This window comes from Rhyacophila brunnea, unplaced genomic scaffold (genome assembly GCF_057557595.1).
Source record: "Rhyacophila brunnea isolate RB1 unplaced genomic scaffold, BYU_Rbru_1.0 scaffold_20, whole genome shotgun sequence".
Classification (NCBI taxonomy): Eukaryota; Metazoa; Arthropoda; class Insecta; order Trichoptera; family Rhyacophilidae; genus Rhyacophila; species Rhyacophila brunnea.
The window spans coordinates 32,738,292-32,755,028 of record NW_028232860.1 but is presented as its reverse complement, the minus strand read 5'-3'; the positions used below and the strand labels follow the sequence as shown (position 1 = coordinate 32,755,028).

At 32.5% G+C, this 16,737-nt stretch overlaps 1 protein-coding gene across 1 annotated transcript; it reads right to left on the bottom strand.

Annotated features, from left to right (window-relative positions):
- Positions 1-4,639: 4,639 nt before the first annotated feature.
- On the bottom strand, positions 4,640-16,132 carry LOC147071546 (melanization protease 1-like). The gene is made up of 6 exons (XM_085948397.1): positions 15,988-16,132; positions 12,956-13,122; positions 10,576-10,744; positions 8,784-9,062; positions 6,421-6,616; positions 4,640-4,944 (listed from the first exon to the last, which is right to left on the bottom strand). The coding sequence occupies exons 1-6, from the start codon at positions 16,061-16,063 to the stop codon at positions 4,701-4,703; spliced, it is 1,131 nt and encodes a 376-aa protein (XP_085804523.1). The 5' UTR covers positions 16,064-16,132; the 3' UTR covers positions 4,640-4,700.
- Between the last annotated feature and the right edge of the window lie 605 nt (positions 16,133-16,737).

Sequence of the window (16,737 nt, the reverse complement as noted above, 5' to 3'; positions counted from 1 at the left end):
AGAAAAAGTATGAAACACTTAGTAATCGAGTGGCAATAGTCGTGCATGATTATCAAAATCAAACAGATAGATTGGGGTATTTACGGCAAATGGCCAACGTGCAGTGATTACATTATACAATTTTATATACTCTTTATATAAAAAATGCATTATTTTCAAAATAACGGTATTGTAAAAAAAAATGAAAGTATACCTTGATGATTTCACTTAAAAATTGTTTTATTTTTTAAATATTAAATATTCGTTTAAAATTTAATTAATAAATAGATTCCACAAAAATTAATGTTTCATTTTTTCCCTGGCTGTTCTGTTTTGTCATGTTCTTTTTTGTCGTGTTCTGTTTTGTCCAGTCACCGACTAACTACACCGGTGCAACATTCGGTGCATTCGGGAAGTTTTCACACTTGATAAGTCATACAATCATACACACAGTGACGTCCCGTGGGGGTAGGCAGATTGAGCGTCGCTTGGGGGCGGCAGTTACACGAAGGGTGCCAAATCGTGGACAAAAATTATTTCTATTATATATTTAGAAATAGGTACCTAAGCTTAGTAACAACGGAAATATCTTTCCATTAAAAAATACAGCTCACTGAATGGAAACAAAGGGTATTAATAAACATACAAGGTTTAACAGGACTGTATTTTTTTGTCGGGGTCGCGATGTCTAGTTGACTTCCATTGTCTGTTATAATGTCTTAAATAGTATAAATTATACTAGATTTATTTTTGACCGATTTTATCAATGTTATTTTTAAATATAAAAAAAATATATTAATTTCCGGGATCAGAATTTTGGCTTGGGATTGGATTCCCTAGTGGGGACTATAGTATGGATTATTTATTTTATTTTGTAAGAACCATATCCTTTTTATCAAAAGCTACTGTCGGAAGTAGAACTTCTCCCTGAAAAGACTTCAATACTTTGCGATCTATCGAGCGAATTTCGCAAACCGACATACCAGAGCGGTATACCGACTGCTCTTGTGGATATACCACCGCTGTGTGGAGTTCCCAATTACGGTAATGTAATCAGATATCTAATGTTTGATGCTTTCACGGTTGTTTTTTATCGTAGTATATTCTTGGATTTCCTTCGAGCAACGTTTACATTCACATACCTACACTACTCTGAGCAACGTTTGCTCTTAGCTAATCGGATTCCTTTTGACATTCTTAGATCAACGTTTACATTCACATTCCTACACTACATTTTCATCATAAAACATATCATCTCTTGATAATGGCCTCTGCAACGAGCCCGAAACGTCGAGTAAAGAAGGAATAAGGAGACACGGTGGAAACCCAAGAATATACTACGATAATCAAATATCGAACCGTTCCGAATCTAGTATCACGTCTGCTTGCGAGAACCTTCAAGGTGTACCACTTACACAAGAGAAAAATAAAAGAGCCTTTGCGACTCTTAACATGGAGTGCAGGTATAATCCCAAAATTTCGCATTGGCACATGTGCAACGGCTATTTTTTCATTCATTTCGGATGGCCGCGTGACGTCACTGTCCCGGGATGGCCTCGCCTATGCTAACGGAACATTAGGGCAAATTTTGATTTGTAACTATAGACATGTGATACTAAAAGACTCGTGGCATTCATAAATTGTTGCAACTATCTGGGTATACAATGTTTGCTTTTATATTCCGATGGGACATAAAAGACATGACAATACGGAGGACGCAAATGGCACTTACGATCCTAATAATTATGTCAGTTAAGCCACGCGCAATCGACTCAAAATGCGGACTGTCTGTGTATGAGGAATGTACATAAATAATGCACCTGCTACATTTTCTTAACCCCGCCCTTTTCCGCAGCCTTTAAATTCTATGAAATAATAAAATTAACTGATATATTTTTCAAAATGAACCTTACTTGAGCTGAGACAATCATTGCAGTTAAATCCTGGTAGAGTGGTATGGTAGCCAAAATATACATTAATTAAACTCGTAGAATTGCATGTAATTTATATCACTATTGTTTTTTTCACTATTACTTCTTGGTGGAAAGACATGTTATTGAGAAATAAACAACACTGAACAATTAATATATTAGTTATTACATTTTATTTTGTTAATATTTCTACAATTTTTGAATGTTTGTTTTTTTCTTTATATGATTTATTAATATTATCATTATTGTTATCTCTAGACCTCCCCTCCCCTTTCCTTGCCCTGGTTGCCAGTTGAACACACCCAGGACAGCTTCTTCCCCACAGACACTGTACATAATATTATTGTGAATAGACCGACACCGCTATATTAAATGTACGATACGTTTTCTCCTAAATACCATGTGCTCAAACACCGTCAGTTTGTAATAATTGTTGATAAATACCGTCCATGTCTCGACTCCATAAGACAGCATTGTTTTTCCTGGATAACAATTTTAATTTAATATAGTTACCGTATATTTTTGTATAATATTAATACAATCGACTGAAGGTACCTGTTGGAATTTGAATTTAAATTCTAATGGACTTATTTTTTATACTATCTGAACTAAACGATGTATCAAATCAAATCAAATTTATTTGTTTTACATATAACAAATTATAAATTCAAAGCTTTCACGACATGACATAAAATAAGTGTTAATAATTTAAAAAAAATGGAAATACAGAGAAGTGTGAGTTAATAATACAATAAGTAATAAAATTACAAAATAAAAGTAGATAGAAGCACACAGAGTAAACTTTGATAGACCCTATCTTAAAAACTTATAAAACAACGTCCACCTAAAGTCATCCTCACGTAAGTGGAATATATCAATATCCGAAGCGATTTCATTAAACATTGTTATTGCCCTCCCAATTGGCATTACTAATGGCAGGTTAGTTCTGCACCTTGGGAGAACAAACAAAGGATGCCTTCGATTCCTAAGGTAATTATCAGAGATACACAAGCCAACACCACCAAGAATGGCAAAGTTCATATTTACGCCGCGTATAAGTCTGAAAAAATATGTAGCTAAATAAAAATCCCTTTTAAATTTTAAGCTACAGTATGTAAGCATACCTAAGAGAAAATCAGTCGGGTAGAGCCACGGATAATATCCATACAGCCGAAAGTAAAGGAGTCTCAAAAAATTCTTTTGAACTCTCTCCACCATAAGACCAAACTTCAACTGATGCGGGGCCCAAACGATAGACCCACTCTCAAGTCTGCTTCTAACTAATGAGTTATAGAGAATTTTTAGTACCGTAACATCCGAAAAGACCAGGGGAGTACGCAATACAAAGCCCAACATCTTTAGCGCCTTTTCACAAATGGTATCTATATTACCACTAAACGTCAGTTTACTGTCAAACGTAATTCCAAGATCTCTTACATTCGCGAGAGAACTCTGCCATGCATCGAATACTGGAAAAACAATACTCGTGAGGCTTTAGTAAACGATAAAACATTGCATTTATCAATATTGAAGTCCAGTTTGTTACGCCTGCCAAAATCTAATATATTATCTATATCAAGTTGGAGTTGACGACAATCGTCCAAGATGACAACTTCCATGAAGAGTTTCAAGTCATCAGCAAACAATAAAAACATAGCATTTTGAATTACCAATGCTATGTCATTTATAAAACTCGTGAACAGCAATGGCCCCAAGCTTAAGCCCTGAGGCACACCAGAAAATGTTTCAAATGTCTGTGACTGATAAAGCCCGTACGATACGTATTATTGACGATTCTTAAAATAACTCCCGAATAATCTGAGAAATCGATCAGACAATCCCATTAGTTGGACTTTTTCCATTAGAATATCGCGATCGACTCTGTCAAATGCCTTCGAGAAATCATTGTAAGAACAGTCAACCTGGCTGCCTCTATCTAATATTCACGACACATAATCAGTAAATACCATCAGGTTTGTTTCCATTGAACGGCCTGCTCTAAATCTATGCTGCTCATTCATTATAAATGACTCAATCCTTGGAGAAATCATGCTGTGCATGATCATCTCAAGAACTTTTGCTGATGCAAAGAGAACAGCTACCGGCCTATAGTTTTCCACTGATGACTCGGTACCACTCTTATGAATTGGAATAACCTTCGACATCTTCCATGCTTCCGGAAAGATACTCGTCTCCATTGTCAGGTTAAATATATATGCAAGTGGGCCCTTGACAAAGTCAATACAGCCTTTAAAAAAAACGTTGGGACATTATCCGGTCCCAAAGAGCGTGTATTCTTAAGTTTTTTATTAAATCTAAACACAATGTATGTTTTTTGCGACCCGAGTTTCGCCTTTCGGCATCTTCAGGCACTGTGTACACTCACCAAAAGGCAAATACACACGTACAACGAATAAACACTAATAACTCATATCATATTAACTTATATATCAAATCAATACAATAAAGTAGGTAATTTTTTTTTCACCTACCTATTAATTGAAGGATCAAAATAAATATATATATATATATATCAAACAAATTATAAATAGTTTTAGTTTTAAGTTTTTTGTAAAAGAAAAGAAAATACTATTTTCAGGTATCTATAAGATAGAATAACAATAAGTTCTTCCGGGTTTGCAAAGTGTTCCATTGCAGAAAAAGTTTGGGAAACCCTAATCTAGAGATCAAAATAATTTCGTTTTGTATATGAAACAATCCAACAAACATAAATAAACTTAGTCTACAATCAAATAACCATAAACTCATTTTCCATTGTTAACAGTTTATTCATGGTTTCAAATTATCCATGATCCAATCCATGTACAATGATATCCTAGTATAAACACTCGGTTTATTGATCTCTCCACACGTATTGGACCCCAGGCTGATCACACCGTACTGGACATAGCGTTTCGTTTTTTCAACCGTTACCCTCATTTTTAGAGGACCTCCTGAATCACCAGCGCAAGTATTGGTATTTGTTTTCCCTCCAGCGCATATCTGCGTGTTTTCAATACCGTACAGAAGGCTCCTGTAAAGTTATACAAAATCATTAAATTTGTTTGGTTTTTATCAAATCTGGCCTAAATCGTATAGGTAGGTTGTCGTGGTTCAGGTTAGGGAGCTTAAATTCAGCAAGTTCTTTTGAGTTGCTATCCTGTTTTAGAGGGCTCGCACAACAGAACTCGCCGCATGCGTCTTACGACGAATTCGTCGATGTGACGTCATTGTAAACCAAGAAACAAACGTTATCAAATGGAGCTTCGCAGATTGGCCGATGCAACTGCGACGCTGCCGCATGCGTTGAGTTGCATTGGCCAGAGCTTGCATGTCAATATCGGCCAATATCGATTTAGCGCATGCGCACAGCCGCATAATCGGCCATTTCTCTCCAGACTGTCGCCGCGTTCGGAGCAGCCGTGATGCGGCGAATGTCGATCTCGCTAGGCAGATGTGAGAGGTTGTATCATGCAACACCGGCCGCCCATTCTCGGAAGTTTTGAAGAAGGAATGCACTTCATAAAAAAACAAATATCGAAGCCAGTTGACAAATGTAAACTTAGAAGCAGCCATGCGGCTCGCATTGAAAAAAAGGAGTATTGAGGGATTTCCATTTGCATTATTTTTAAATAAATAGATATGTAACATTATATAATTTAGAAAAACACTAACTGAGAGAGTATATCACAACCAATAAAAAAAACTTTTTTTGAAAAAAGTAAGCCAACCGGTCGGGAATCGAACCGGCATCTCCAACGGGTAAACGCCCCAAACTCGTCGCATTCAGCCATTATGCTACGGAAGACATACTAATGACGACAATATTTAAGCTATTGGCTATTAAATACCTACCACTCAGCGCTCTTCGAAATCATGTTACTTCGGCAATCGATTTTTGTTTATTAAATCAAAGTAGGTAGTTATGTTACTATTACAAAGATTACTAACCGACGTCTAGGAATTTCTCCAATATTTTTTAAGCAAAATTAATTTAATTAATTCAACTTAATTTAATTAATTAAATTAATAAATTCTTAAATCTTGTGAATTATTCGTTTGAATAAAAGAAATAGTTAATTTAAAATAGATATGTACTAAAATATTCAAATGTCTTTTATTAAATGGACTTGTCTATAAATAACTCATTTCTAACATGTAAGTTTATCTTCGACTTTAAATAAAAAAAGACCTTAGCATTTTTAGATATGTACATGTTGATTATCAATCAATAAATAATCTAAAACTGCAAGCTTCGTATTTTTACACTCATTCATAACAGCAACAGATATGAATGGTCAAAATCAAATTATTAATGTCTGATTTAGACCATTCATCATAATTGTTTTTATTGTCGTGTTATCCTCCGCTTAGGGTCGAACCGTATTTCACTTTTTTCAGGCCCACTTTCATTTATATTTAGGCGTCATCAATAAAGCATGGCATTCTTCAACGACTTACATTTGAATTTTCAAGCGGTGGTAAGTTATATTCTGAACGTTTTACTGACCCATTGTATATGACTGCACATTGCTGATTAGCCACGACTTGGAGATCGGCTTGAAGGAGTACATTAGAACGGTTCGTTCCACCACGAAGAGCTCCAGTCCATGTGGATCCCCATCCAGCTACTTCCATCGTCTTACCTTCGAGCATCACATTTGACGTCTCGGGAGAAGTTGGTAGACAAATGGGCTCTGCGTTATCTGTAACATATTATTTACTTTACTTATTCAAAACTACTGATACTCCACGACTTATATAAGCGCGCGTCCCTGTAGCCGCATCTCATCTCATCTCACCACTACACATTTGCTAAGTGACCACGTATTGGTCAAATACGTTAATTTTGTTTTTCTTTTTACTTAGGAAACTTCGGAACCACCGAAAAATGAAACTTTACTAATAATATACTTAGGTACTATTAAGCTGTGCAAGTTTTATCAATAGTTTCCAGTAGTTACAATGCAACAAAGAAAAAAAACAGACATACAGACAATGAAAAAACGGTAACCGGACAAAACAGAACATGACAAAACAGAACATGACAAAACAGAAAATAACAAAACAGAACATGATAAAACAGAACAGTGACAAAACAGAACAGCCAGGGGAAAAATGAAACATTAATTTTTGTGAAATCTATTTAGCTTGGGTTAGGTCATTATTTCGTTGTACCTAGTCACCCAATAATTTTTAACATATTATATTGATTAAGATGAGATATCCTAAGCTTGCCGGCAACACCGAGTTAAGTCCCGTTTATTTGAGGCTTTCTAGCGATTAGGAATGCAGAAATTAGGTATATAATTTGATTTATTATGGCGTATTGAAAATCTGTGCTATTAAAAATCTATCAACATAGGACAATTTCAATATTAAATTTATATTTTTCCTGAAAGGTCATAGTTATATTTATCGCTGTTCTATTTTGTCACTGTTCTGTTTTGTCATGTTGTGTTTTGTCATTTTCTGTTTTGTCATGTTATGTTTTGTTACTGTTCTGCTTTGTCATGGAACCGAAAAAACTATATTTTGCGTTTAGGTATCATGGAAATAGTCAAGCCGTGATCAAAGTGCAAATATATAAATACTTTAATCCGGCTTTTGAATTACGGCAAAAAGTCTCTTCACAGACTAGAAAATAGTACCTCGGGGATCAATACATAATGAAAACATAAATAACGGTATTTGTTGAATAATAAATACAAAAACAGAAATCTTTATCAGTCAATAAAATTATAAAAATCTTTTAAGCATATTAATATTTTACACTTATAATATTACATACCTATTACCTACTTATAGATCTTTAAAAATATTGATAATAATGGAGAAGAAGTAGGTACTGATTTTAACAATTCTTCAGAGTTTATTAACGATCTTAACTTAAATATGCCCTCGAAAAACCACAACTGAAATGAACATAGGCATGAAAATATAGATGTTAAAAGTCGACTCACTAAAATGAATATTAAAATTGGCTACAAGTCTAGCCAGATCGATTTATTGAAAATTTCACTATATTATCTCCCATATAATAGGTATATAAAAATAGAGCATCCGTAGTGATTTTAACAATAATTCTTTTGATTTTTTTTAAGATTTTTAACTAAAATATGCCCTCGAAAAACTGAATCAACAATAAAATTAATAGTGTTGTCGTTGTCTACTAAAATATTGCCAAGGCTAGGGCATTTCAAGTAGCCGTCAAGTTACACGTATTTTATTTTTTTTAGAAAAAATGATATTTTAAAATATTATAATGCCGTGTCCACACTGGCAACCTCATTAAATTTCGATTGAAATAATTTTTGGTCAAACAATTTTTGAAAATTCTCTTGAAATTTAATGAGGTTGCCAGTGCGAACACTGCATAATAATTATATCAAAATGATGAATCAATGCAAAATATTTTTACCCGTAAAATAATATATGTAATAATAAAATGGGATCATTTTAACGAATTCAAATTTTATATAATTTTTTTTAATTGTAAGTTTGTCTTTGATTTTATTTGTTTTTAATGTGTTTATTAATTACCACTTTAAAATTTAAAGTATCATCGAATGTCTAAAATTAGGAGCTTCGTAGTTTTCTGCTAGGTGTCTCTGTTAGAGATGGCGCCATTCGCCTTAATAATGAGTTTTTTATTACATTTAAATCTGCAATGGTGACTGAACTGTAGGCCAGAAAAAGTGTAAAAATTAAATCTAATTCATACATAATTAATTATACTTACTCCAATATTTTTTTAAAGATTTCTAAAAATTTCTGAATTCAATATAAGTATACCCCTTACCATTTCTTTATAAATGTCAAATGATTAATAATTTGCTTTTTTATAAATAAATTTCACTTTCCTTTACTCACTTTTACGTTTAATTGGTGTTTTCAACCTGATAAGGCCAATATCGTTTCTGTAGACATCGGTGTAGTACTCTGGGTGAGGGATGGTCTCTTCTATGTCAATATCTTGATAGTCTGGAGCGCACCCAGCTATATCGCAATCTTTTGAACTCGAGATGTCATATTCACCAACTCTCACTCCAAGAAGCTTTTTTTTCAAGTCTATCAAGCAGTGAGCAGCTGTCAGAATGTACCGGTAGTTTATGATCGTTCCCCCGCAGTCAAATGTGTTTGAGTTGGTATCTGTAATTTTTTGCATATAGGTACATCTTAGATTAACTGAAAAATTCCACGGTATGTTTCCTGAAGTGTTCACTCTAGGTGAGTTGCCTTCTAGGTGAGATTGGAACAAAATTTAAAGAGAATACTATACCTAGCAGAGGCACCTAGCGGAAAAAACAAAACTTGCATTTAAGATATTGTTTGGAGAGTATTTTAAAAAAGTTTGCGGCATTTAATGGCAAGCGATAAGGACTTTTTTCATCGAGAATTGACCGTAATACGTTAAATCGAAGTAGGAATCACACACACTATAGTGCAAGCCTTAAATGGAGATGGGCTGGACACATAGCTCGAAGAAGAGACAATCGTTGGACAAATCTAGTCATCCAGTGGTATCCAAGAAGTACAAAACGTCCACAAGGTAGACCTAGAGGCCGCTGGATCGATGAAATGATAAAGTTCTGCGGAAGTACGTGGCAACGCAATGCACAGAACCGAGAGAAGTGGAAGCAACTTGAAGAGGCCTTCATCCAGCAGTGGATAGATTCAGGCTGATGATGATGATGATGATTATGATGATAGTGCACGCCAATCATGGTCGCTGTGTTCAAAGCCCGTAACTGGGTTAAATTTATAAGCTGTTACTTTCCATCGATAAGTTTGTTGAATCCAAATGATAGTGTTCCTAAACAGCGAAGACAAAAATAATGGAAAGTGCACACCAAGGAGAGTAACGATTTTGGAAAAACCCACCATTTAATATCTTCATTTTACTGATCATTTTCATTTTAAGGGGGATCCTATATGCCAACAGAGAACCTAACGGAACAATACGAAGCTTGCAATTTGAGATTTTTCTTGATAATTTACAATTTCAACTGTTTTAATTAATAAATATATATCTGAAAACATTAAAAAAGATTTATTTTTAATTCAAAGATAAACTTACAATTTATTGTAAAAAAAATGTAATAAAATGTGATTTCTTTGCAGGGTTACATCTTATTATTACATTATATTTTATGATCATATTTATTATTAAAATTTAGTTTATTAAGTTTTTAATTTTTGACGTTTAGATTTTTGACTAATTCATCGTTTTATTATTTTTTATATTTATTTTGAGAAACATAGATTTTTATAAAAATTTTAATGCGTATAACTTGAAATCCTGTTTATTTATATCAAAAAGTAATATTTACTAATCACTTTTATTGGTTGCTAAGGGCTGCTAGCAACTAAATTATTAATATATACGTGCGTTACTATGGAAATCAATATGAAATGTCAAAATGACATTTTAGTATTCTATAATATTTATTCAGTATTTCATTCAAGTACAAAAAAGTACCTATTATAAAATAATTGTCTAGCTTATAATATGATTCGAGAGAAAATTTAAAAACGTGGTATTTAAAAAGTTCTTTTTATCTTGTAATAATTAGAATATGTTTTTAACATGAAATTAAAACGTTAAAAGTGGACCGTGTGGCAGGAGTAGTGCGACGGATATTGTAATTCTGAATATAATCACCTCCATACGAAATAAGTGCCATCCACGGATACTGGTATAATTGTGTCCCATTTCCTTGACTTATTCTATTTTTGCCCGATCCTAGACCACAGTTCTTTGGGAGAAGATTCCGATGACTGACGACGGCAGGCGATCCATAAGACCCTGGAGATTGATTTGAGCAGCAAACCTATAAAATCAGAAAAAAAACAAACTGATTTTTCTACCAAGTAGTAGCAAGTCCGTTATTTCAATTTTTTATGATCACGTCCGCTACTTAAAGATAAAATACACGTGTAGCACTTCCACATCACTTTCTGCTGTAAACCCACGATGGCTGTATAGCATTGAGATAAAAATTATGTCTAAACAAAGCTTTTAAGAATCACGTAATAAAAAGCACCGGAATACAAGAGAAAAACAGAAGAATATATCGTCGGTGTTTTGTAAAAAGGGCGAATCAACCATTTTGGCGAAATCGAGATTTTAATGAAAATACAATATGTACCCCATTAGCTTTGTTTTGTAAAAACGGCGAATTTTTATCTCCACAGGAAAGTACTTAAAAACGATAATCGACTAAAATTTAATTAATTAAAATTACGAAATAAAAAGCAAATGTGATATATTAGGCCTTTTAAAATATTATATAATAATACCGATTATAATGACAGTATTTTTTCTAAGCTTTATTACAAACTTGTTAGATATTTATAATCATCTACAGGTAAAAAACAAATAAATGTTAAAAGTTAAAAAACCTCCTCCTGTAAAGTAGCATTTTGGTTAATTCGCCCTTTTTACAAAACACCGACGATATACACTTACCTGTGGGTCTATTCTATACTTATCGAACACTAAATTGATAAATAGTATCAAACTTAGGGTAGGTTTGTATCAAAATATTAGCACTTATTGTAACAATTACACGAAGCCGGTTTTTATTGTTGCAATAAGTGCGATATTTTAACAGCAGCAAGATAGGTGCTGTTAAAATATAGCACTTATTGCAACAATAAAAACCGGCTTCGTGTAATTGTTACAATAAGTGCTAATATTTTGATACAAACCTACCCTAAGTTTGATAATATTTTTCACTTTATCACTTTAGCGGTCGATAAGCATAGAATAGACCCACTGGTACGCAAATTAGAAATACAATATAAAATTCGAATGATTCAAAAGTAGGTGAGCAGGTGGTTGTAAGTATCAATTCGAATCTATCAAATAGCTGATAATAATGGCAACATTATTGTCAGATACTTGATATCAATCAATATCAAATTAATGTTCTTATTGAATTTAATGAAAAATAACACATGGCTGTCTGAAAACGATCGTTCCATTTAAACGGTACCTATATTACCATGCATATAGCTTACTTGGAATGCTCCACGAACAATGACGCCATGTTTTGATCTCGATACTGTACAGCCATCTGTTTCTGGGACAATATCTCACGATTAGGGATTCTAATCCCGGGATCTCGAGCTATTTTCGATACCTATGAATCCCGGAATTTATAAACATAATCTCGAAACTTTCGGGATTGAATTTTTTATCAATTTTTATGGAAAATAAAATAAAAACTCAAATATAACAGAAAAAATACTTTTAATAACAAATAACTACATAAGAAATAAACTGAGTTGGAATAAAGTTTGATTTATACCCATGTGTAAGTTGCCGATTCATTTTATGTTTTCACATAAATTAATAAAAATGAGAAAGATTGGAAAAAACAATGCTTCGCACTATTAACAAAGTAATTCCACCATGATCTCCATACGTTTTACGGCAGTTTCATATTTGGCTGACTAATTAGATTTATGAATCGGAAAGGTCATAAGTACACCATGATTTGCTTTACTATCAGAAACTGCAATCTCATATTAAATTCACATTATTATTTATATTACAATACTATTTACTCCATTAAACATATGTATTTCCAAGATTGAACGTATACAATATTAACAATAAATGTCTTAAATAGTATAAATTATACTAGATTTATTTTGACCGATGTTATCAATGTTACTTTCAAATATAAAAATTTTAAAAATGCCAATCCCGTGACCAGTCCCGGGATTGTCAAATTGTAATCCTGAAATCCCGGGATCAGAATTTGGCTCGGGATTAGATTCCCTACTCACGATGAACTGTTATGTAGTACGGCGAACAGCGTGCATACAATTTACATACATTTAACCGTTGACGTTGACAGTGCTATACGGCCATCTCTTTCCTGGACAACAGCTCACGATGGACTGTGATAACGCGAAATATAATACGTAGAATTTACATGTAAGCCAACAAAAACTTCAGGAAATTAACAGTTCGTGACATCGCAAAAACCAATAAGTAAAAATTAATATAGAAATACTATACTTAAAATTACCATTTGAGTATTTTCAGATATTCCACATTTTGACATATCTAATTTATTCTGAACTTCCTCTGAACAAGATTGATCTCCCGATGAACAACTGTTAGAAAGTTTCAGAACATCTGGACATTCCTTTATACTGATGCAATTCCCCAATCGTTCCTCCAGATCGTAGCATCCTGAAAATATAATGGTAATATTTATAAAAAATCTTTTTATATACCCAACACAAAAATATGAGACAACCATTTTTTAATTATTTTTCTTCTTACTTTCTTTCTCATTTTAGAGTGATTCTTTGAGACGCTATCTTTAGGAACATATAATTAATTGGATTGCAATAACTTGCGATGTTATTTTTTATCTCCGTAAAATACAGAAATTACATCTCCAATTATTTCGATTAGCTTTACTACTCTATGGTAATGGCGTCGTTACCTACACAACTTAGCTTGACGGTTGAACGGACCTAATGTGATGGGTGAATGGCTAATAACAATTCCTCTTAAAAGGTATGTTAATATAATTTCATCTCTATGGACGCCCATATGCATAGCTGTGAAAATCTCATACGGTTGACTTAGGAGCAAAAATTGTACTTTACTTTTTCTTAAATAGAATTTTGTATAAATTTTGTTTTCTTACTTGTGCGGTTCTTTAAAATTTATTTTTACCTATGTAATTTATTTTGAAATAAGAACATTTCATACGTTAAATCAATTCATCTAGCGTGTAATTAAAAACACTGAGCAGATATTTATATCTATTAATTTTTCTTTAAACACACATTGTTTACATTAAATTAGCTGAATATTTAATTAGCATAAAAAGTTTAATAAACTGTTTAATAATATAAACTTCCACACAAACTAATAAATTGAATCTGTGAGTTTTTAATATTAAAAAAATTCTTTATGTTTATTTCTACATACTATTAGGCGTCGCGTCGCAATTTCTATTAGGTTAGGTTAGGTATTACACTATAAAAGATTATTGACAAAATAATATCTTTTATGAAGACTATTTTGTAAACTCTAAGAGTAATATATTTTAATAAGGGTGGGAATTAATCGCACAATGCAATAATCAAAATTCACAAAAAAAATAACTTTAACATTTGGAAAGTAGTTTTCACATATATTAAATGATTTCACAAATAAGTAGATGAAATCACATAAAATAGTTTGTTTCACAAAACAAAAATCATAAATCACTCATTGTAAATATAAATTCACTCAATTTTGACAACTGCACACATTTGTAAAATTGTTCATCACAAAGAAAAGGTAGAAATTCACAAATGTCAAACTAATAATTGTAGCAGCAATACAATTTATTAGAATGCAATCGCAAAAATGATGCTTAGGTATCAATATAATTAATGTTTAACGCAGAAATATAAATATGTGTATATTCGTGCTGCTATCGTTCATATATTATTTGATGTAAATCTACAACCAAATAACACCACCTAGGTATATCTTTTTCGGTTCATCGATATAAATTTTGGTAAATGTGGCGCAGATGCCGTCATGAGATTGTATAAGTATCATTTTTGAACTAAACCTAACCTAACCTATTCTAACGTAATCTAACCTAATATAACTTAACCTAACCTAACCCAACTTAACCTAACCTAACCCAACCAAACCTGACCTGACCTAATCTAACCTAACCTAACCCAACCTATGCTAACCTACCCCAACCTAATATTAGGTACCTAATAATATAATCTTAGATTGTGATAATGAAGTATCAAAATCTATGAGCATTTCAAATTTTAAATTAACAATTATTGGATCGAAAAACCTATGTGCCGACAGAAAAAGGTATTTATTATAATTGTCTACTGGAATAAACTGTTTTCGTAAAAAAAATCATAAAAGTTCATGATCTGCGGCACAATTACCTAAGTTTTAATTAACGTCACTTTCTAAATAGGTATTTATAGTATTATTGGAATCTGAAAGTAGGTGCCTAATGCCAAAATATTGTTTAAAATCAATAAACCTAATTTTCATAGTGTTTGTATTCTTTTACGATTAATTGGTTACAATAGTATATTGATACGTGAAGACTACTTTTTCCTTAGTGCAAATCGATCATTTGAGTGTTGTAGTTGATTTGTGAATACCATCCATTTCCGATGTGACGAACATCTTTTTAAATGTTGTCAGCGCTTTGTGAAAACAGTCTATTCAATTGTGCGAATATATATTCCCCTTTTAATAATAGCACGACATTACCTTTCATCAACGATTTGTCTATGGTATAATATGGTCTTTTGCAGTGTTGTCAGGCGAAATTTTCAAAATGTTGTAATGATTTTATACAACGATTAATCCAATATTAAAATATATCAGTAGATCGACTGAAATTGCAGTAAACATTTCTTGACTTGGTTACTGTTTTGACAGCTCGTTTCAAAATTAAAAATGGCAAGAAATTCACTAACAAAATTATTGATTGTAAAATATGAAATTCCAATCCCACACCACCCAGATTACAAATACATAAATAAAGAACTGAAAAAACTAACATAGGTACATCGTTGTCCATTTTTTTAACTTGACTTTTATAAAATGTGAAATCCAATATTATGTCTCGTTTTCGTTATATGTTTATGCTATAATATAAATAAACCATTACATAAAAGGTCTTTTATAATCAAATATTGGCCTTAGGTCAAAATATAAGATTTTTAATAGGCACTAAAGTAAAACTCACATCGTTACTAAGGCTAACAAACTAGATCTACAAAAAAAATGTTTATCCAACCTATCGATTGTCTCGATTGTCATAAAATTTAAAATACGTTTCAAATAAGGATATTTTCGAACTATTCGACTACAGTATTTATAATTATACCTAAGCGCACGCCCAGGTGAAAATCGGTTGGATTATCTTTGTAAAGAAAATCCGTCATGAGCCCATACTTCAAGTGGTATGTGCTCCAAACAATTAACCTACCGTCAAGCCTGCTTCTAAACGAAATTAATACATATATTTCACTACACTATAAAATATAAAAGTATTTCACTCACCGTATGCTATCTCAGGAAAAATGCTGCAGCTTATAAAAATTGCTAGTAGCAATTTTTCTCGAATTTCTAAGATCATTTTCAACACTTAACACAGCAGTCAGTTAGCAATTTATAATAATTGTAATTATTTATATTGATTATTATAAATAAATTATCAATAAACTATTTAAATAATTCAATGAATCATAAAATTACCAACGCGAGAGTGCACTTAACTATTGACTACTAATGACTACTAATGACGCAATACGACTTATATTTATATTGTATCAATAAAAAAATATTTAGCACCTATGTATAGAATAGTAAATACGTACGAAAGAAAAAAAACCGAGAAAACTGCCGGAAGTTGTTAAAGGTAATTAAACTCACCGCAAGACTTGCATCGGTGGTCGATAAACAGTTTATCGACAGTTACTAACGATCTATGCTAAGCTTATTGGTTATATAATCAGAGGTAGGCAATTATTTTGACGATCTTTTGAGTGCCTGTCACTGCTGATAACAGCTAAAACTCTTAGTCCAGGACATTCTTCTTTCGTCTGGATTTCGATTATCGAAATCTTCCCTTGAATTAAGATACTGAATTTGAAACCATTCTAGATGCATGATGTGACAAAAGTCAAATGTCAGCTTATTGATTTTAATAATATATTTAACTACTAAATTGCCGATCTGCTTTTGCATTCAAATCATCGAAGTAGGTATTACTTTATTAACTAACCGACGTCACGGATCCGCCGAGCCGTA